Source organism: Fusarium vanettenii, assembly GCF_000151355.1.
Source record: "Fusarium vanettenii 77-13-4 chromosome 9 genomic scaffold NECHAsca_6_chr9_2_0, whole genome shotgun sequence".
In the NCBI taxonomy this organism is placed as follows: domain Eukaryota; kingdom Fungi; phylum Ascomycota; class Sordariomycetes; order Hypocreales; family Nectriaceae; genus Fusarium; species Fusarium vanettenii.
In genome coordinates this window covers 1901964-1924245 of record NW_003315877.1, presented here as the reverse complement: position 1 = coordinate 1924245, position 22282 = coordinate 1901964, and the positions used below count along the sequence as shown (strand labels likewise).

General features: G+C 51.8%; 5 protein-coding genes across 5 annotated transcripts; 2 read left to right on the top strand and 3 right to left on the bottom strand.

Annotated features, from left to right (window-relative positions):
• Positions 1-549: 549 nt before the first annotated feature.
• NECHADRAFT_49371 (uncharacterized protein) lies at positions 550-2028 on the top strand (the record flags this gene model as incomplete). The annotated part of the gene is made up of 1 exon (XM_003050569.1): positions 550-2028. The coding sequence occupies one exon, from the start codon at positions 550-552 to the stop codon at positions 2026-2028; it is 1479 nt and encodes a 492-aa protein (XP_003050615.1).
• Positions 2029-3589: 1561 nt separating this feature from the next.
• Positions 3590-5953, bottom strand: NECHADRAFT_85112 (uncharacterized protein; the record flags this gene model as incomplete). The annotated part of the gene is made up of 2 exons (XM_003050169.1): positions 3590-5324; positions 5379-5953. 2 exons carry the CDS (start codon positions 5951-5953, stop codon positions 3590-3592), a joined length of 2310 nt encoding a protein of 769 aa, XP_003050215.1.
• A 5776-nt stretch (positions 5954-11729) lies between these two features.
• Positions 11730-15941, bottom strand: NECHADRAFT_96422 (uncharacterized protein; the record flags this gene model as incomplete). The annotated part of the gene is made up of 5 exons (XM_003050168.1): positions 11730-13464; positions 13512-13821; positions 13878-14079; positions 14131-14172; positions 14706-15941. 5 exons carry the CDS (start codon positions 15939-15941, stop codon positions 11730-11732), a joined length of 3525 nt encoding a protein of 1174 aa, XP_003050214.1.
• A 1004-nt stretch (positions 15942-16945) lies between these two features.
• NECHADRAFT_49581 (uncharacterized protein) lies at positions 16946-18943 on the bottom strand (the record flags this gene model as incomplete). The annotated part of the gene is made up of 3 exons (XM_003050167.1): positions 16946-17398; positions 17451-17822; positions 17867-18943. The coding sequence occupies 3 exons, from the start codon at positions 18941-18943 to the stop codon at positions 16946-16948; spliced, it is 1902 nt and encodes a 633-aa protein (XP_003050213.1).
• Positions 18944-20478: 1535 nt separating this feature from the next.
• On the top strand, positions 20479-21960 carry NECHADRAFT_48911 (uncharacterized protein; the record flags this gene model as incomplete). The annotated part of the gene is made up of 6 exons (XM_003050568.1): positions 20479-20984; positions 21035-21156; positions 21209-21244; positions 21294-21566; positions 21621-21655; positions 21703-21960. Coding segments are annotated over 6 exons (1230 nt in total), but the record flags the coding sequence as incomplete, so codon positions are not given.
• Positions 21961-22282: the final 322 nt, after the last annotated feature.

Genomic DNA, 22282 nt, shown 5'->3' with positions numbered 1-22282 from the left:
CACCAATCCAGTTGGGTTAGCGAGGGGCTGTCTCACTGGGCTGAGGCCCCTTGGCTCAGCGGGACAGCACGCCTGGGTGCAGGTGCGGCGCTCCTTCCACGCACCTTCCGTCTCAACATCACGCTCTGTGCCACAATTCCTTTGTCCTTCATCTCCCCCATCTCTTTTCACCAACAAACAACACTCCGTCTGGAGTATACAGCTTTGTTATCCACACATTCTACAGAGAGGGTGATTGCCCGATTTGGTAAGACACCGCTCATCTATCCTGCGCTTACTGGATAGTGGCTAACTGATGAGGAGCGGGTGGATCGATTGCCTCGCTTGCTGCCTGTTGAGCTGGGTACGGGCATTCACGAGCGTCTTTGGCCGACCACTATATCTACTGCGTCCAGCTTGTTTAAGACTGTGACAGTCCCAGGACGACAATTAAAAGGCCTTCGCACTTCTTCAACCTTCTACTCTATCCCCACCATCGTTATCTCGGCCGCAACCTAGACATCAGCAGCATCCAAGACACATCTCGCCATGGCTGACCCAGACACCGTCATGATAGACGGAAGCGCCTCAACTACACTGGACCCTGCAACTGCTGGCTCTCCTATCCAGAAAATTCCCCTTGAAGTCCTTCTACGCATCACCCACTTTCTCACCACCCCAGAGCTTGGCAAGCTCCGCCTGATGTGCCGCTCCATTGAGCAGGCTCTCTACACGTCCTTTACCAATGAGTTCTTCACGCGCAAGCAATTCATGATCTCGGAACAAAGTCTCCAGGCCTTAATCGATATCTCCAAGAGCCGCCTCAGTCGCCATCTCCGCAAGGTGCACATTGGTTTGGACCGTTTCCCTCAAGTCCCTCACATCCGCGGCAACGACCCCCAGAGTCTGCGTCTGGCAGAGTATTATACCGGGCAGTTCACACTCCTTAGCAATGGGTATCACCGCGAGATGCTTGTCGAGGCATTCCGCAACTTGAAGCACCTTGAGGATGTTGTCTTCCGCGACTTTAACTCTACTCGCCGAACCCGTGATGGTCCCTATAGGCAGTGGACCAGCTATGGCTCGACAACAGCATTCAACGAAACCGGAACTCGCCCTAACCAGACCACATGGGGCCCTGAGATCACCGTTGCGTACGGCAGCACTGTCTTCAGTTCCGTTCTCTTTGCCCTTGGCCAGGCTGGGGCTCGACCAAAAGGCATCGAGTACATGTCTCGTTCCAGAAACCACCTGCGCGACCTTGCATTCAACATGCCTTCATACATGGAAGCAGCCGTGTTCCCGGTTCTGAACAATTTGGAGAAGCTTCATCTGGATGTTTACTTGACTGGCGATGACGGCTTCTCGGCCTACCCTTCAGCCACCTTTTCGGATGCAAACATGCGCCGGTTTTTGCTCCAGGTCACGAATGTCAAGCACCTGCGCATCAACGAAACTCAGGGCAGCGACACTGGACCAGGAGCTCTTCTCGGATGGCTGGGTCAGACTTCAAACCCTTCAACGTCTGGGGCTTCGGCGAACCCTGCAACATCCGCACCAAGCGTGCCAACCGGCGTCCCACCAACACCGCCACCTTCTTTCCCCTTGCTCGAAGAGCTCAACTTGGGCATGATGAGTGTGTCGCCAAGTCGAGTGTTGGAAGCCCTTGCAAAGTTCGCTCCAACCCTCCAGCGGTTGGAGATGCATAAAGTGATACTTACTCGGCGCCTCCCGAAAGACTCGACAGGTCCTCCCCCGAAGATCAGCTTCTGGACCAAGTTCCTCGAAAAACTCAAGGACGTGCCAAACCTTGACCTTCATCACATCAAAATCAGCTGCCCCCAACAGCAATGGCTTTCACGACCCGCCAAGTCTCCCGTCAACTTCCAGGCCGACAACAAGAACGCCATGGAGTACACCGGCCCCGACTGGAAGCACTTTGTGGGCGAGATGATTCCCAAGGTGGTTGTGTACTACACTCCGGACGAGGGGGATCCAGACAGCGATAGTGACGATGGTATTTGGGACCAATACGCACTTGATTTGTAGCATAGGGCCTTGCCCGTTACTGACATGATTTGTCTGTAGGCTCCCACGACGAAGACGATGAGGATGATGAGGAAGACGAGGATGAGGAAGAGACTTGAGAGGAGAGTTACCTTTTCACCTCGCGGGCGTTTTCGGCTTGGCGATGTTTCTGTGGATGATGACTGGTGGGAAGGCATTCCCCGATCTACTGTTCGTGAAGGTCTGCATGGAGATCATTTGTTGTCACGGAAGAAACAAGGCATTGTAATGATATGATGGGATGGATGGGATCTTGGGACGATATGAAGCGTACATGTTTGGTATGGTAGATATCACAGAAGATGTCAGTGGATCATTGTTAGCCGGAGGAGGCTGTCTGATCACTGGAATAAACCAACGACTACCCCATACTCGCCTCTCCAGTGCTATGTGCATCACGTATATTCGGTTCTTGCAGGTTTAGAGATTCTCTTGTATGAACTGAGGACGTCAAGGTTTAATCCCGTATTTGGGCCTGCAATGGACAAGAACAGCGAGAGACGACTTCGATAGGTGGCAATCAAGGCCTTGGATTCACGAGATAAAGGATTCACCATGAACTGGATAAAGGGTGAGTCGACAAAGTCCTTTTTAACGCAAATGTATATCCCTTCTTGATACTGTTGCTGTAGTGATTAGTTGGGTATGCAATTCTATGCCCCTATTCTACGAGGTACCCTCGCCCCCAAATACGGCGATGGCTCCTTTGACACAACATGTTGAAGACGGACTGAAACCATGGCGCTGGTATAGAGAAGGCTCATCTGACAGGTTGATTTTGATCTTGCTTTGATTTCATTTTCCACTACCCTCCTCTTTCAGATCATCTCAAACACCGGCGGTGAATGCACACTACATAGAAATACTATATATCATCCTCATTTCGCGTTATTTGGGTATCGCTCCAAGATATGGTCTCCCAAAAAGCCTCGTCATTTGCCATTTCCTGCTGCCGCAAAGGCCCAGACAGGAAAGGCTGGCGTGATTCCTCCTCTTCAAGACTAGTCACATCCGGGCTGTGACTATTCCTCACTTCTCCTGTACTCATTTACATACTCGGACCCTTTCGATCTTGGCGTGGATCAGAGCTGCATGTTGAGTTTGTGTTTTTGTGTCACTTGGTGACTTTCCGCATCGGTTCGTCGGTCAATGGTGAATTACCAGACGATGCCTGGGTTGCCTCCCATTCGATTAGAGCATGATGATTTAATCAGCTCGGCCCGTGATGGGATGAGTGTTGAATAGGCATTCTCGAGGCAGGGTAGGCCCTCATTCCAGGTTGAGTGTTCGGCCTGGCGGGCAGATTTGATTTGTCCGACACGTCCTGCCTCAAAGCGCCGACTTCCGGATCCGAATCAAGATTCATCTGCTCTTGCTCCATCATCCGTGTCGTGCAATCGGACTATCGGTTCGGGTCATCGGGGGTTGCGGCGAGCTGGAGGGCTTGTCGCTTCGTTACTTTGTAACCTTGGCTCTGAAGAATCAGGGGTCTCGCTTCAGCAAGCGATCCAGACCCCTTCTCAACTAGCCGGATCCTTTTCAATCATGCCCCGACACCTCCATTCAGAGAATCAATGCCGAGCCAGTCGTTACTGGGCATCCACAGGTTCTGGTCCATCCCCAAACCATACCCTAGACCGTTATCGACTCCTAGGCCATCCGTACCTCCGTCGTATGCGTTGTTGAGCTCCGAAATGCCAAACTCTTGACGAGGAACGATTTCAGGGGCGGTGACGCTGGTCTTGGCGGGAACTTGAACCTCGACGGTCGGCTGAGGTAGGTCCGGCGAAACCTGACTCTCAGGTACCCATGGATCGGCAACGAGGGATGGTGGGAACGTCGAATCGGTCATGGCGGACATGGAAACCGGGGTAATCGGGGCAAAGTGAGACGCATCACCCATGTTGTGATCATCGGGGATCATGTGTTGGCGCAGGGCCTGCCGAGGATACACACTGTCCATTGGCAGTCGACCATGAGGATCTGGAGTTCCCGAGGGTACACGGATGGCGATTCCATGGGATATCAGCTTTTCCAAATCCACCTTGATTCCTTCCGCTGTTTTCCCCACACAGCACTCTTTGATAGTCTGCAGACAAACCTTGGCCCGTTCCATCACAGCGTCCAAGGTGATGTCAAACTTTGGGCCGTTGGTATGATAAGCGTAGGTCAAGACGCGGGCACACTGATAAGCGCAGATAGCCATATCAAGGTCCGTCACAGGTTTTGCGTTGAGTTTTTGCATGGATGAAAAGATGTTAGCCATGGCAAGGGCATGTTCAACGCACTGTCGTTGGCAATGATCGATAAAGGCGTCATCAAGGGTGGCGAGCACAGCTCGGGGCAGGGCTTCTCGAAGACCACCAAGCGCCAGACGGTATAGATCGCAGTGGCATTGTCGCCACCAGACGTGGATCATGATAAAGACACATATTCGGGGAGAGTAGGCGCGAAGTCTCAGTGAGCTCTCGGAGAACTGGAAAGATGTCGGCAGGTGTGCGGCGAAATCACCCAGATCCTTTTGAAGACCCCAAATCCCAGCCTGGAGATCATCCGGCTTGATGGTTCGGGTCAACATGACTCGCCTAGAGAATTCCATGATTCGACGCCGCATGTGCTGTATCCGAATGTGAAGGGCCAAACTTCCAATGTCCTCGGCCTGAGGGTTACGGGGTTTGTCAGGCTCGTGGACTAGTCTCTCGGTGGGCTGGGGTAGGTCAAATTCAAAGTTGCGTTCGTTGCAGGGCAATCCTACGTGGATTTTGTCAGCGCTCCAGAGCGAGTAGTCCCGGTATCCTCCCGAGATGCCCGAATCGACGCAGTAGAGTGCCCACATGAGTCTTCGGCGGGACTCCTGAGCGAGGAAGCAGAGGGTTGGTGACTCGTGGTTTAGACGGAGGGCGGCAGCATATCGAGATGCTATGCTGAGAAGCATGAAAGCACTCGGAGATTTCTTGGAGAGGATGCGGTGCTTGATGATAAGCACAAGCGCCTGGACTTTGATAGTGGAAGGTCGCGTGTAGTCGGCAAAGATGAGAGCTTCGGCATCGTCCATGCATTTCTCGCCATACTCCCGCATGCCAGGTCCCATGTCTGTAAGGTACGACGTGATCCCGACCAAGGCTAGAAGAAGAGCCTTTTCGACCTTGCCCGAGTGGTATCGTTCCATGAGGGATGCTCGATGGAGGAAAGAGTACATGGGAATATGATGGACGTGACGGAAGAACTGGTCAAAAGTCCGACCTATCAAAGCATCAAAGGATTCATCAGGGAAGGGACTACAATCGGTTGTTAGCCTGCAGCAAGAGCAATCATCTACGTAGCATACTTACAGATCATGGGAATAGCCTTGGGGGGTTGCGGTGCTGGCAGGATCGGTCAATCCTGGGTCACTATCATTGTGACCATCGTCTCGATCGCCTTCCAGACTCTGTGGGCTTCGGTCCTCACTCCTCATGGCGATGCGCGCACGCTTGCTTGGGCGATAAACACACTCGATGCCTTGGGAGCGACAGCGGTCGCATGATGGCATATGACCGGAACATCGGGCCTTGCGGCTGTGACAGCTGAGGCAGGCCTGTCGGACACGTCGGCGCGGCAAGCTGCCGGACAAGACGCCTGCGTCGCCGTCATCATAGGAGCAGGGGAAGCCGAGGCGTTCGCAGTTGGAGCAGATGTCGCGCGCGCCATTGCAGCGGACCTTGCGGGCGCGGCATGTGGTGCATGTCAGAGACGACTTCTTGGGCTTGCGGTCGGGAGAATTGGCGTGGGAGGCGGGCTGGGAGGCGGCTATCGGTGGTTGAGAGACAGCCGACGCAGCCGGAACAGCGGCCGAGACGGGAACTGGAGACTCGAGGCTGTGGATGAGGTTATTCGGGTGGTCGCCTGCGGAGGAGGCGAGATCCATGGCGGCAGCAGTCGCAGCGGCGGTTTACGGCTCATGGAGGGACCCAAGGGCTAGGAGCCGGCAGCTGGGATGGGCAGACGGGACAAGATCAATCCACCGAAACCGACGTCAACCTCGACGGGGGCCATGGAGGTGAGAAAAGCGCTGCCTTCCAAACAGGAATTGTTTTTACTGGAGTTTTTTTTAGAGGTGACGATGATGAGTGAGTGGGAGTCAAAGAGCGGGAGGTGGTGGAGGCAGGTGCTGGGTCTTGGGTGTTGGTGGGAAAACCGGGACCGGAATGGGCAGGAGCAGTGGTAGTGGGCTCTTGTCAACTGCAGGGCCATCAGTGGGTGTCGATACAGTCAGTGCCAGCGGATGGGGACCTGATGGATGGAGGGACAGCAGGGTCCGGGACGGGAGTTGGAGCCCCTAGTGGGTAAGGGCGATTAATTGGACTGGAGGGCAGGCGCAGCACACATCAGGCAAAAACTGGCCACAGCAAACAAAGGGTAAAGTGGTCGGACCGCATAAAATCCTCGTCTTGGAGCTCATCAAGACCGCCTCTCGCCGGATGTCTTAGATGAGGTGCTGGCGCGGCTGCTAGCTTTCTAGTTCTGGACTCCAGGGCTTGTGGTTCTGGCTTTTGGGGAGGCGCCTCCATAGATCCACTACCGCCAGCCCTGAGCACACCCCTCTAGTTGCTCACATGAGATGCCTTTACAAGCTGCAAGTTTGGTGGGGCACACATCAATAAGAAGCTGACCGCGACTCGTATCTGGCCTGGGCTCTAATTCTCGAGTATGGGTTCAACTGCTGTCCATCAGTCAACACAAGACAGAGATTGCTTCTCACTCATAATAATAATGCCTCTCGACCCATACGTAAACACGCTCAACCGACTAGCCTGGAAAATGCATGGAACGACGTTTAGTGTGGGCCGCGCTCCAGCCCAAAATCTTGGCAAAAGATCCGGTGCCACACCTCATAGGCTGAGCTATGACACAGAGGTTTGTCGCCGCCAAGCTTGCAAGGGGAAAATCTTCATCGGTCACTTGGGTTCCTTCGGCTTGACCGCAGTCCCCAGGCGGGCCTTCTGGACTCTTTATCTGGTCACCGAAGATAGGGGAACATCGGGGAACAGAGCAAGAGGTGGCCGAGTCAGTTGAGTCGTTGAAAAAGAGATCGAATGACTGGACAACATGATATTGGATCGTGCCTGTTCGCCTCAGTGGAGGTTGAGCTGTGCCTGATGCCACGTTCAACTGCAACAACGGGACAGATGCGGTGCAACAACAATCATGCCCTCTGCCAAACCGATCCATCTCCCCTCGTGCTCACCTTCTCAAGAGGTCAGCACAAAGAGGAAAAATCTCCCCGGCAGTTTGTTCCCCGCAAATCCGTGCCGCGCCTGGGGTGCTCATCTCTCCATGCCCGAAAAGCGTTACCATGTTCCCACAACGAGCAACTCTATCGTCACAGTGTTTCTGCCATCATCCAGACGGGAGCAGAAAACCTGGGGATGCCAATGAGAGCGGGCTCGCACCGAGGAGCGACGCCCGTCGAGTGCTTCAGGCTCCGCTTCAAGGCCCCTTATCCCGGCGCATGGGCTTGGGGCTTGTCTCCGCCATGGACCAGGTCATAACCGGGATTAAAATCAAATAATTTCCAGGTTTAGCGGGCGAGGGCCGATGCCTGAACTGGAAGATGATGGGAGACGCCGGCGCGTGGCTTGGAGGTTGAGTGTCCTCAGGTCAGGTACGTACCGAGCATGATTGCTCCTTCCTTGGACTTGCGCAGCTGCTCCTCCCAAAACCGAGCCGGCTGGTTGGGGTACCGACGACCCGAAGTGAGCTTTGCAAAACTTGGTGGGAAGTTGCGACCAACCGAAGCAAAGGGCGGACCATTAGCCCCGCTTGTGTCCACCCTTAACCCTCCCTCCTACCAATTAGTGCAACCTCTAGGCCACACCTGCGTCATTAACCGACTGCCGCTCCGACCACCGCCATATCATCGTTTGATGCCCCCGTAAAATTCGGACTTGCCCTTTCGGTGAGATTATGTGGTCGAGCCGAACGTTCCAGCGTCGACGAATTTCAACACCCAGGACACGATATTGAAGCGAAAAGTTCGGAATGAAATCATTGAATCTCAGCGATGCATTTGATATCAGGTGCAGCATCTTTCAAACACCTTTCGGTTCTCGGCCCAACGGAGCCGACTTCCGGCCCCCTCGCTCTCCCTCGTTTGTAACCCCAGCCAGCTGGCGTAAATCATGATGATACCCGGCGTGCTGTGTGGTCATCTATTACCTCATAACCCATCTATCCCCTGGCTCTATAGCTCTGTTCAATTGTGAGAGCGAGATGAGTACGAAAAACACGCTTTGCGATTGTTGTTTCAAGACAGCCTTGTCGGGCTGTGAGTTTGAATTCGCTGTGACGAATGATGAACTTGTAGGTCTTCATGACACTACCCAAGCTTGCTGACCATCACAGAATCACCACGAAGCCGTCTTTAAACGCGTCAACTCGATTTGCGCAACATGTCTTCCTTTCAACCTCGGTTACTTCCTCGTCTAGTTCAGCTCTATCAACGCCTCGCCACTCCACTTTGCATGCCTGCCCATGCCTTTAAGCACCGATCATGACACCACCTAGCCATGCCTGAACGCTGTCAGACACGGCTTCGCCAAAAGAACTCAGCTTCGGCTACAACCGCTCTCACATATTGCCCCTAGCTGCTCCTCATCCCGAGCCCCCGAATCCCTCCAAATCCAGATCATGAGAAGGTGGAAATCCGAGCCCAATCCTAACTTGTCAGTTGTCAACGACAACTCCAGTTTTCCCCGCAGCCGGCGCCCTAGCTCGCGAGCTATCCGGACCAAGCTTCTTCCTAGTTCAGGCATCTGTTTGTTGGCTGGACAAGAGGTTGTCATCATCCACAGTCCTACTCTAGCGCCGATTCATCCTTGATAGTTAGACACCTCCTAGATAAGCGTAGGAGGAGCCCAGAACAGAGAATACGGATTGCCCGTGAGGTCTAGCCATGTGACCCTGGAATTGCCGCACTCGGGGACCAAGACGCGGTTCCCCGGGCAGACGGCGACTGTTGTGTACATTGAGAAAGCCAGTCAACCTTCCCAGTCCCCGAGGGCCGAGTCAATATCCTAAGTTTTTCTGTCTTGGCGAGAATTTGATCTTGCACAGAGCTGTGATTCATGGCCTGGCACATTGACAGTTAAATTCATGCTTCCCCCATCAACCCTGCCCAATTCTAGATCATCATATCAAAGCACATTCTTCCCGGTCAGGGGATACAAGAAAAATTACAGATATATCACAATCAGTGTCCATATGTGAATCAATCGCTTCTCGCGCCAGAGTAGTTAGTATCGGAATTGTGCAGTGGAGCATAGGGTCAGGGACATTCCTCAACTCAAGCAGTCAATATGATAAGTCGCTTCATAGATACGTAGAGTGAGGAAGACGACGCCATTCTTCTGTATCATCTAGACGAGTCTTCGAAGAAGATGGAGGAAAGTATCGTGTTTCCTCTTAATATGGATCATATACCCTTAGGAAGCCAGGGTACGAATTTAGACTACAGTCAATAATCATACCATAGTAGCACAGTTACACACCAAGGCATTTTCTCATAAAGGGGGAAATGTCGGCAAGATGGAATAAAAGCTACTCGTAGAGAAACTCTGACTATCGGCAATCCATTCAAGGTAGCACCATAGGATTTCAGTTTCGCTCCTTAAGCTTATCAACCTGTTACTGAGAATCAGGTGCTGGAGACCATTCCTCCATAATGTGGCATCTCTAAACTGTCTTCATTGAAGCAATGACGTTCATATACATGAATGATGAACCCGCAGAACTTAGATCACCGTCATGACTCATGACATCAAATCTCGCGTCCGTATGATTCTGGCTTGATGAGTTTTTAACACGAACTCAGGTTCGATTATATATCCGTATGGAAATACTACTTTTCACCTAGTTCGTACGTTTCGATAGTTGTGATCTCTGCCGAACAAGGTGTGGTGGCCAGTGATGAGCCAGATGAATATGAGTGATGTTGATGGAACGGGAAGAGGACACCAAATGGTGGGAGAGTCCCTGTTGATGGCATTTTCCAATATTCTCTCGATAAATGTAACAAGGCTCAGACTCAAGCATTCTTTCCAGGTTTGGTCGTGAAACCCGCTGAGGATGATCTGTAGCTGAGAGGGGGATTCTTGAGATGTTCAAGAGATCGTGCCGTGAATGTCAGTAATAAGGAGTCTTACTATGATAACTATAGTGTCAATCAGCCAAGTGACGCATTATCGGGATACCCCTTTTCCAACGGCGAGGCGGCATCGTGGACTTGGATAAAGGTATTCAGATCCTCGTTGATAGCTGAACTAGCCGTGAGGGGAAACAACTCAAGATAGTCTGTAAAATTGGCTTAAATTGTTTCGCTGACGCTTGCCATACTGTCAATGATAGGGAGATCACCTGAAGGTGGATAGGGTCAAGGTCTTAAGGGCACCCCTAGTACTCGCTGATGTCTATCTCAGACTCTCATGTTATGCAAAAAAGCATTATCCCAGATGATGGCAACCTCTATGCTGGGTACTAAAAAGGTCGAACTATGCGTCGGTTGAAAAGTCAGGGATGATTGTTGCGCAGGCTCGAACTTGACTCTAGCACTCGCCCTCTAATCGGCGTCGATAGGAAGAGAGACGTCAGCATCTTGGGCAATAATCGCGAATATTTTATCGTGAGCGTTAAAGGAGACCGATAGTAGATTTAAGATGCTTATGTTGCCCAGAGAGATTAAATGTTCATTTTCATCCGATCGCGGATGAATCGGACAACAAGATGTATAAGGATCAGTTCCTCTCTGCGGCGAGTGTAGGGTTGACGCATGAAACGCCGTCATTGACAATCCACGTGTTATCACGCGTCAACTGATGACTGCGACCTTGTAAGCTTTCCAATCTTCCTGGCCTGTAGTCCGTGGCCTTTGTTTCACCCAACTCTATCGTGGCAATCGCATCAAGGGTTCGCGAGATAAGACTACCAAGACCCTGACAGCTCGTGGCTGTTGGTCATTGACTCAGACATTGGCAAGCCACGTTCCCGGGTAGTCTCGACAACACGTGTCGTGTTTCTGGAGGGTGATGGGAAACGCCAAGCGTAACAATAACCAAACTTTTGGACTCATGCTGCAGCTAGATGGAAGAGGTTGCGGCGTTATGCAGCATTGGGTTTTATATAGCACAAATATTGTGTTTTAAACCGTGTCCTTTGCTGTCATGATCAACTCTCTGTTGGGGGACAACTCACCAGATTAACAATGGGGCAAGTCTTTACTACGCTGGGCTCAAAAATGAACTCAATAACCAGTGTTGATGAATGGTTGAATATAGATCTAAGAAAGAGATAGGTGGAAGGAAGTTTGGCCTCTTTTATATTTGTAGCGAGATGGCATCATTCAATTACGCTATGACGAGACTGACACACTAAAATGATACCATCAACAAGTCAAAAGATGCCACCAAAAGTGCCAGTCTATGCCTAGAATGCCAAGCATGTAACTATTGATGAGGCAATTCTCCGATAGGAATAGAGCTAGGGGCATCACTTGACGAATGGTGGCATAGATTGTCCAAGGCTTTGCCGGGATAGATGCTGGGAATGGCGACATGAACAAAAAGAAACCATCGGGATCCACTGTGCTTGGCCCAATCTCGTGTATATATACTGCCAGAATCACCTCTATACGAGCCATTTCATCTTCTCTAAAGTGTCACGGTAACATTAACCCCCTTGAGATCCTCAACCCTAGAGCTTGAACCAGCCCAAAAGTTGTAGAGACCCTCACGAACCACGAGCTTAGCATTGACATAGTATCCAAGGTCCTTGTTGAGAATTGAAAATTCGACGTCCTTGCTCTCGCCAGCTTGCAAATCCACCTTGTCGAACCTCACGAGCCGTCTCACGGGGAACTCGAGACCCACGGAGGTGTTGGGCCTGTGATACACCTGGACGACCTCCTTTCCGGCTACCTTGCCTGTGTTCTTCACGGTAACGCGGATGTGGACCTCTCCGTTCTTGTACTCGGCCGTAGGAGTCGAAATATCGAAGGTTGTGTAGCTGAGGCCAAAGCCAAACGGCATAGGAGAGGCCTTTTGCAACACAGGCCACTGGTACGCCGAGTGGAAACCCAGTCGATCTTGACTACCGCCTGCGTCATCCGAGGGGAGGTAGTCGTAAAAGGCGGGCACAGCACCATCGAGCTGCGGCATGCTGACGGTGAGCTTTCCGCTTGGGTTGACCTTGCCGGTGATGACCTCGACAAGGGCGGAGTTTGAGAACTCGCCGCCGAGGAGAGAGTGGATAATCGCGTTGGAGCGGAGTGTCGAGTTGTTCAAGACAAAGGGCTGGCCGCCGGTGAGGATGAGGACGGTAGGCACCTTTGCGTCAAGCACGGCGTCGAGGAGTTGTTGCTGAAGACCAGGAAGACCAAGGTCAGCATGAGCAAAGAACTCGCCATCAGTTCGCTTCTTGAAGAGAGGGTCCTCCATTGGCGCCGAGAGAGATCCGAGCATAAGGACAGCAAAGCCAGCTTCCTTGGCTGCGGTAACAGCATCGGCAATTCCACTATCATCAGCAGTATCGAGCAGGTCCACGGCGGGAACAAACTTGACATTCTTCTCGCCGAGGGCCGACTTCAAACTAGCGTGAAGAGATTCACCCCATTTGGGGTTCGATGCGTTGATGGCGGCATAAGAACCGAAGTTGAGGAGTTCACCAAAGGGACCAAGCAGAGCTACCTTCTTGGGAGTCTGCGGGAGGATGCCGTCGTTCTTGAGAAGAACGATGCCCTCTCTGCATGCTTCACGGGCGAGTTCCAAGTGGGCCGGCTGTCGAAGAGTCTTGTTTGCGATTTCAACATCTGGGATGTCGTTATCAAAGAGCCCGGTTGCGAACTTGATGGTGAGGAGGTTGAGGGCAGCTTCGTCGATGAGCTTGGCGACCTGCTTGTCCTTGGTGCTGTTGACGAGATTGGGGAACACGGCCGGATTACCGGGGCTCAACTCCATCTGCAGACCGGCCTTCAAAGCCTGAAGCCCAGCATCTGCATATGAGGTGGCAACCCGAGACTGCGTGTACATGTTGGAGATGGAGCCAGCGTCAGACATGACAACTCCTTCAAAGCCAAGCTTACCGCGGAGGATATCCTGAATCATGTACTCATTCATAGACATGGGGATGAGATCGACAGAAGCGTACGAAACCATCAGTGCAGCAGGGTCTGCTTCCAAGGCGCGGATATAAGGACGTAGCTGGTCGTTAAAGAGATGGTTGATGCCGCCATATTGACTGGCGGTGTTTACACCACCGCGTGACTCGCCGTAGACAAAGTGCTTGATAGTGCAGGCCACCTTGATGTTTCCATCCTTGTCCTTGTCTTGCATGATCTGGACATAGGCATGGCCAAACTCACCAGTCAAGTACGAGTCTTCTCCATAGCTGTAGATGGTTAGCCACAACCTCAAACACGTGAGAACAGTACTTACAGTTCGCCAATACGGCCATATCGGGGTTCCCAGGCAATATCCAGAGGAGGAGACAAGACCCAGTTGACTCCGATAGACAACTGCTCTTCGCGGATAGCGGCCGTGATGTTCTTGAACAGGGGAAAGTTGAAGGTCGAGGACATGGCCAAGTTGCTAGGGAAGACGGTGCCACCAGGGATGAAGAGACCGTTGACTGAATCCGTAACAGTAATGAATGGGATATGCAGACGGCTGTTCTTGATCTCCCTCTCACGGACTTCATTGACAAGAGGGAGAGCATCCAAGATCCAGTTAAACATGGGACCAAAGCCTACACAAGCAATGTCAATAATCCATCATATCCGCAGTCAAAACCGGAGAACTTACCAATAGTACCATGTTGAAGAGGATACCTCTTCTCAAAATTCTCCTCATCAACCTCTGGGCCAAGCCTCAACAACCGTCGAATACTCCCCATCTGCGCAATCTTTTCCTCCCAAGTCATTTTCTTGAGAAGGGCCTTGGCCCGATCTCTAGGAGAGTTCTTGGACTCGGCAAGGCCTAAGCCCGCCAGCGCCGCGAGGACGTACTGAAACTTCATGATTGAAGATGACCAGATGGATGTTCAGCTTTGCTCCACACTGGATTGCGACTTCAAGCCATGATGGGGTTTTAAATCTCTCTTATAAAAGTTTTCAGAAATTAGGATACTATACGTAAGTTCGGCTACATTGAACCATCGCCCTGGACTATGATGGCATGACAAGGTTTTGTTTCGCGCTGGTCATAGTGTCGGTTGTCGCTAAGCGGTGACATAGCTCAAACTCCGCATGCCGAGTTGTCTGCCGGGTGAGTCTTGGCACCGAGACTACGAGGGGATTCGCATGTCGGGGCTTCGGTCGGTGGGTTGTGCGATTGGTCGTAACCGGGGAGGCTAGTCGGGCTGTCAATCCTTGAACTCTGGGGGATGCGGAGAAGCTTGTCTTAAGCGAGTTGGGATGATCTTTTTGGTTGTGAGGAGTATTCTTGGCGAATGCTGGGGAAGTTGGGGATGTTGGCATGAGAGATTGGAGAGATGAGTGTCTCATGGGGTGTCATGATACCGTACAAGTAACGAGGTAACAAGATGTGGCTGATAATCAAGTCTATTCATGAATCAAACTGTTCATCTAACTCATCTACTCTTCGCTTACACGTCTATGATCTAGGATGCACCGGCTCATCTCCAATTTCCACCATCTTCTTCTCCAGCAAGGCCGTCATATGCTTAACTACGTCCTTGTACTCATTCTCATGATACACGTTGAACAGTTCCAGAGGGTCCTTTTCACAGTCGAATAGCTCCCACTCCTTATACTCCTCATCTCCCGGTCGGGCACCTTTGATACCCAGGGCTTCATTGTACCAGTAAATCAGCTTATATCGCTGATCACGGATACCGTAGTGTGCGTAGGCGTTGTGGATGATGTCGTTGTGCATCCAGTATCGGTGGTACGCAGCTTGGGGCCAGTCCGTGGGTGTCTTTCCTTGTAGTAGAGCTCTGAAAGACTTGCCTTGCATGTAAGAGGGGATAGGCAGGTTGGCAAAGTCGAGCCATGTAGTAGCAAAGTCAACATTGCAGATAATGTCGTTGCAAACTGATCCGGCGGTGATTTCTTGGGGATAACGGATCAGGAAAGGCATCTGGAATGACTCTTCATACATGAAGCGCTTGTCAAACCAGCCATGCTCACCAAGGAAGAAACCCTGGTCAGAAGTGTAAATGACAATGGTGTTCTTTGCAAGCTCCGGCTCGTCCTTGTCCATGTAGTCCAGCAATTGGCCAACACTATCATCGATAGACTGGATAGTGCGAAGGTACCGTTGCATGTAACGCTGGAACTTGAACTCTGCAAGCTCTCCAGAGCTCTGAAAGCGAAAGACGGTTCCATCTTCCTTGTCAATCAGCTTGAGAGCTTTGAGGTCTTCTTCGCTAGTTGGTGCGGGAATCTTCCTCTCGCTCGCCCCCTTTTCTTGTTGAACTCGTTCTCCCACGCGTCTTCCGCCGTCAGGCTGTACGAGTCCAAGATCTTGGTATGTGAGATCCTCGGCCACTCTCATCTTGGCGATCTTTGCCGCGCGAGCACGGTTTTTGTAGTCATCGGTAAAAGTGTCGGGAAGTCGGACGGGGTCCTTGTATAGATCCTTGTGTTTATCATCACACTCCCACGATCGATGAGGCGCCTTGTGATGGCACATCAAAAAGAACGGCTTCTTCTTATCTCGCGACTTTATGAAATCGAGAGACTTGTCGGTGATAATGTCGGTCACGTAGCCGGGGTTGACGTGAACGCCGTCGGATTCGATGAACTCGGGGTCCCAGTACTCGCCCTGGCCTGGGAGGACGGACCAGTAGTCGAAGCCGGTAGGTTGATTGTCGACTTCTTCTCCCATGTGCCACTTTCCAACCATGCCGGTCTGGTAACCGCCCGTTCGAAGGTGCTTGGCGACATTGGGAAGATGCTTGTTGATCTGCTAAGCGTTAGAATGTCAATGGCTTCAATTGCACCAAAGAAACTCACGTGGTCATCCAGTGTCATAACGCCGTTGACGTGGTTATAAGTACCACAAAGAATAGCAGCTCGACTAGGAGTACAGATACTGTTGGTCACATAACAGTGATTGAACAGCATGCCCTCCTTGGCAAGACGGTCGATGTTGGGCGTGTTGTTGATTCCAGCACCATAACAGCTGATGGACTTGGACGCATGGTCATCAGCCATGATGAAAATGACATTTGGACGGCCACTGCCGCTGCTTGCTGAGTCTGTCGTCATTGTTTGCTCTCGATTCTTTGACAACGACAAAAATCAGGAGAGAAATTGGGTTAATGGAAAGCACGCAAGATGAGAAAAAAGTGACACAATGGAAAGAGAAATATTTCTCAAGGCATAGCTCGCGTGAGATCCTCCTCCTCTCATGACACTCACACATCATCCCCCGACGCCCGAGTTTCAGGGTCCTGGTCCGGAGCGGAGCCTCGGAGCCGTCGGGTCCCCACTTGCCGGCATCGCGGTGCTCGGCTCGGGACAGTCGCTATTGGTTGACGTACGGTGTGCCATCATGACCTTTGAGATTGGATCTGGATGTTGGCCGAGACCTTGATCCATGATGAGCGGAATATGGGGTGCGTTTTGGCGAACAAACTCTGTTATCCACGTGGGTGGATGAGCTGGGGTTAGCCGGGGGAAACCGCTGGGGAATTGGCTTGAAGTTCCGTTTAACGTACGAGCTTAGGACTGAGCTGAGTTGGTCTAATAATCTGTGAATGAGTGGGTTAAGGAGCTCTTACACTGGGAGAAGGTTGGTGCTGGTATATGGATGTTCCAGCTTTTGAGATACCCCGGCATGGGGGGATAGGGAGATAACGAGAGGAGAGTAGAATCACGCCTTGGTATCATTAAATCTCGTCATCGCTAGTACATATACTGTTCATCAAAATCGGCCAAGTACCCATTCAAGTCCTGAGTCCCGGCCGTATTACACGCCCACGCGTTCAAATCCAGTCCAACACCACCATAAGGTAGACCAAACAGGAGATTAGGATCCGTAATTGGATCTGCCAACGGATAGCCCGTCTCCCTAGTATTCCAATCTGTAGATGGCTCTGCGACTGGTTGCTCGTCTTCTGTGGATGCTGTGAAGCTCAGAGCTGGTTCCGAGGGAGGCTCGGGGGCTGCGTCGCGGCTGTCGTCGACAAAGTCAGACTGTCGGAGGAGACTGTGGATGGCGAGGCGTTGGCGGATGTAGGCGTCTCTCGATAGCTTGGGTGGTGGTCGTGGTGCTGGATCTGATGTTGTTAGGGCTTGATGATCTGAAGACTCTAGCCATGACTTGTGTTGTTGGATGACTCGCTCAAGTTCTTGTCGCTGTCGCCAAGTCAGCTTCTGATATCCGTAGAATAGGAAAAGGGATGCTTACCATGGGCTTGAGCTGTGCCGAAAAGTCAAAATACCGTGTAATAACATCCAAACACAGCTGCGCTTTGTTGATGGCCATCTGCATCGGAAGCCCAGTATTGTCCTTGCCAGTATACGTCCCAAACAATATGAGACGAGCACCGTGATATGCACAGACGGCAGCATCAAACTCTAGCATGTCCCTTTCATCCTTGTGCTGTACAAAGTCGGACAAGACCTTGACGATCTGCTCGGCGTGGGCCAAGCACTTGTCCTTCATCAGCGCCCTTTCGGAGGCAGACATTCCCTCGACGGCTGCGTGTGGTGTTGCTTCAGGATATCCGGTGAGGAAGATGCGGTAGAGGTCGCAGTGACATTGGTGCCAGCTCATGTGCTAGGCATGTTAGATGACGCTACTAAGCGGGTCGTAAGACTTACCATGATGGCATATTGGGGCGGTCGATGTAGTTCTTCAGGATTTGTAGGAGGGTATTGATCGCCAGGTGCAAGCTTTGTTCGAAGACGAAGGAGGTCGTTCTGGAACCTCTCCATAGATGAAAACAGCTCCGACAAATTGACCTCCTTGAGAAAGACTCGACGATTGAGTCTCATGATAGCCCGACGGATGAATGCAAGTCGAACAAAGGCCGCCCGAGAGCCCAACACTTCTGGCTCAAGACCTTTCCCTGGTTGTAAATAACCCGTGCTGACATGACGCTCTTGATGAAAGTCGACATCTTCGCAGGGGAGCTGGAGATGGATCGTGTCCGGGTCAAAGAGTTCAAACTCCTTTAGCCCAACGCAGAAGCTGTCTTCAAGTAGATACAGCGACCAAAATGTCCTCCTCCTCACCTCTTGAGCCACAGGCCCTAACCTCGAGTGCTCATAGTTGAGTCGTAGAGCCACTGCCCATCTACCAGCGAGACCAGCCATGATGAAAGCTCTCGGAAACTGTCCAACACCTGCACGATAGCGGATGAGTAGAAGCGACGCTTGAAGCTGAAAGATGGACGGCTGTTCGAGACGGTCGAGCATAAGTCGTTCGGCTTCTTGAGCCCAGGCATCGCGCTCTTGGTTGTGCTTGTCGAAATACATGGCCGTGATGGCACATAGGGCCAACTTGAGGGCTCGGTCGATGGTCTTGTCGCGACATCTCTGAATGACGGTGGCCTTGTGGAGGAAGCTGTACGAGGCAAGGGGATACAGACGATCAAAGTACTGAGCGACTAGACCCGTGACTAACTCGTCTGAAGGTGAAGAATCTGTAGGCTGATTGACTGGAGGAACATCTTCAGCAGGCCCTGGACTTTCGTGTTGAGAACCCGAAGTGATAGACTGTTGACGATCAGGCGAGACGGCACGCTGAGAGCTTGAACCCGCCTCATCCCTTGAAGAAGACGCACCCTCCACCGGACCCCTGGAAGGACCAGGCTTGGAGTTTGAATAAGTGCACTGCTTGTTCCTCCTCTGGCAATTCGAACATCTAGGAGTATCCCCCGAGCATCGGACCTTCATAGCCCGACACTCAAGGCAAGCCCTCGTACCGCGACACTTTGGCGGCAGCCGAGGCGCATACTGCCCGTGAGACCCATCCTGCTCAAAGGAGCACTGGAAACTCAGACGCTCGCAGGTGCGACACCGCGGCACGGTTCCATCGCATCGGACCTCCGGGGAGTCAGCACCGGCCGAGACCCGGGGTGTGTGGTGGGTGTGTGTAAACTCACCTTGCGGACCCGGCATTGGACGCAGGCAGCTTTCATGGTGACCCCATAAGATAAGAAAGATATGTTGCTTTTACTTCGGGCCTCGGGGCTTGACGAGGTTTTGAACGATCCGGGGAAAGTTGAAGGATCCAGTCGGCATTCGGGGCCAGGGGATTTGACTGTCGGATATATGCGAGAGGATGAAGGAGAAGAGAAAGAACCCTGTTTCTGTTTGGTGAGAGGATACCTCAATCTGGGGTAGTGTCTGCCGCTACGGCTGTCACGCGGGCCAACGACTCATGTAACGGTGTGTCAAAGACAAGGCCAAGTAATACAGACTCTTTCACTCTCCTTTTCTTCCTTCTCAAGAACAAATGTTGAAGGAGGTAAAAATTGCATCTCTCTCTTCACAACTACCAAAAGGACGCAAAACCACCATTCTCTTCTCAACCCCCCAAGCACGCCATAACTCTCGACAGCTTCGTCCAATGAACCTGGATGCTACTCCCCGTTAGCCCTGCTCTCTTCCGCTGACGACACCAGGGCCTACGATGGCGTGCGGGGTCTCCGCAAATCATGCATCTCGGCGCCCAATCAGCTCCGGGCCCGACCGAGATCCCCCGGCCGACCCGCTTTTCCGTCGGCCAAGTCCCCGAACCCTCCGGGCTATTGCCAGCAACTCCCCGAAGCCCCTTGGCGGCTTGGTTTTTGGAGTAGGTGCAGCTGCAGCTGTAAAGAAAATAATTGTGGAAAAATGCAAGAATGGTCAAGCTGCGATGAGAAAAACTGGTATGTAGTATTGGCACACCAGGAATATATCGGGACTCTATTGGACACCCGGACGACTCATGCTAGTTGCGGTCTAGCCAAACTCCACGGATCGATGCTTCTCCTATCAAGCTTCCGCTAGTCACATCAATGGCCCCTCTAACAGGAATCCTCCCTGACCGAGCTCCGACCTTGGATCCCTTTACTCACACCACCCTGTCGGGTCCCTATGGCTCATCACTACGAAAAAACAATATCTTATAAAGCATCAGATGGGCGTCGCATTCTAAAATCCACATCCAGCTTCAATTATTTCGAGCATTGAATCTCCTGCAATGTCGCGCCTCGGCACTTTTCGTGCCTCGTACCTCGTGGCTCTATGCTGCGTAGGATCTTTTCTCTTTGCCTATGACACTGGTATCGTCGGGGGCGTCTTGTCCCTTGAAAGTTTCCAGCGCGATATGGGCATGACACCCGAGAGCAAGTCGACAGTCAGTTCCAACTCGGCCAGTCTCTTGCAAGCTGGAGGTGAGTCTATCTTGATATTCCCCAACTTACCCCCTATGCTAACACAGCCCAGCCTTTTTCGCGTGCTTCTTCGTCTGGCCCTTTACTGCACGATACGGTCGACGATGGTCCATTGTTCTAGCCTCGTGCGTCTTCAACATTGGCGCGATCCTTCAGCTCTTCTACCCAAACAACTCGGTCGCGACTTGGTACGCCGGACGCGTCATCTCGGGCCTCGGCGTGGGCATCGCGACAGTCATCATCCCCATGTTCAGCGCCGAGATGGCACCCAAGGCTATCCGTGGCCAGCTGGGCAGCATGTTTCAGTTTTTCTTCACGCTTGGAGTGTTTACTAGCTACTGGATCGACTATGCCGTTGCCGAGCACATGCCTTCTACTACAGCGCAGTGGAGAGTTCCTGTTGGACTGCAGCTTGTTCCTGGTGGTATTCTCGGCATGGGCATGCTGCTTACAAAGGAGAGTTGTCGTTGGTTGGCCAAGGTTGGGAGGCACGAGGACGCCTTGGAGTCGTTGGTGTGGGTTCGTGGTGGTGAATTGACCCCTGAAGTTCAGTCAGAGTAAGTGGTTAGGACTTTGGTTTTTGCATCATCTAACGGACTCTATACAGGATGGATGAGATTCTGGCTGCTATTGCCGAGGAAGAGCGCATCACCGAAGGTCTTACATGGAAGGAATATCTTCTCCCTGCCAACCGCTGGCGCATGTTTATCGTCATCACTCTGCAGATTGGTATGGATCCCGTCCATTACTTGAAACAGCATCCGCTAATGTCAGTTCTCAGGTGTCCAACTTACCGGCAACACATCCCTCGCCTACTGTAAGTCGATTCAAATATCCAACAAGTTACAATATTCTAACAAGTCCAGTCTCCCCTCAAATCTTCAACGCCGTCGGAGCTGGTTCAAACGCCTTCCTCTTCAGCGGTTTCTTCGGCCTCGTCAAGGTCGTAGCCTGCTTGTTCTTCCTGCTCTTCCTCGTTGAGCGTATTGGCCGAAGAGGCTCTCTTATCCTTGGTGCCTTTATGATGGGTGTTTACATGTTGATCGTTGCGGTCATCACTGCTACTCATCCACCGGTTGCAGGAGGTGGCATGACATCTGCTTCTGTTGCTTCTTTGACCATGATTTACCTCGAAGCCAGTGAGTTTTTACTTGATTATCCAAAGGGTGGTTGGATACTAACTGGGTTGATAGTGACGTATAACATCTCTTGGGGTCCAGTTCCTTGGGTGAGTAAACTATGATTTCAACTTCTAGCATAACTAACATTTCCCAGCTCTACATGTCCGAGATCTTCCCCACACGCATCCGAGAAGGAGGCATCGCAGTGGGAACAGCAACGCAGTGGCTTTGGAACTTTGCTTTCAGCCAAATCACTCCCCATGCTGTTGAGAACCTCGGCTGGAAGACGTTCCTGATGTTTTGCATCTTCAACTTTGCTCTCGTCGTCTACGCTTGGTTCATCATCAAGGAGACCAAGGGCCGATCTCTGGAGGAGATGGAGCTTAGTAAGTTTGACATTTTTACTAAATAACTCTGGCTGACTTGTATTTTCAGTCTTTAACCCCAACCACCTTCGGATCGATCTCGAAAGGTCCTCCAAGGATACCTCTGGAAGCCCCAAGGCCAGCCTGCAGATCGAGAACAATAGCGTTGAGGGGACCAAGAACTAAGTTCTGATGGAATTGAGCCTTCTATGTTATCAGTGGGAACCATAATACCAGCCTAACCTTCTTGGCCAACATTTGAATTCTTCTTGGCAGTTCCTTGGAATAGTCAGATACAACAGTCTGTGGATCTACCAGTTTAGCGGTTACCAATAATCCGAGATAGTATGTTAATACTCAAACAGGGTC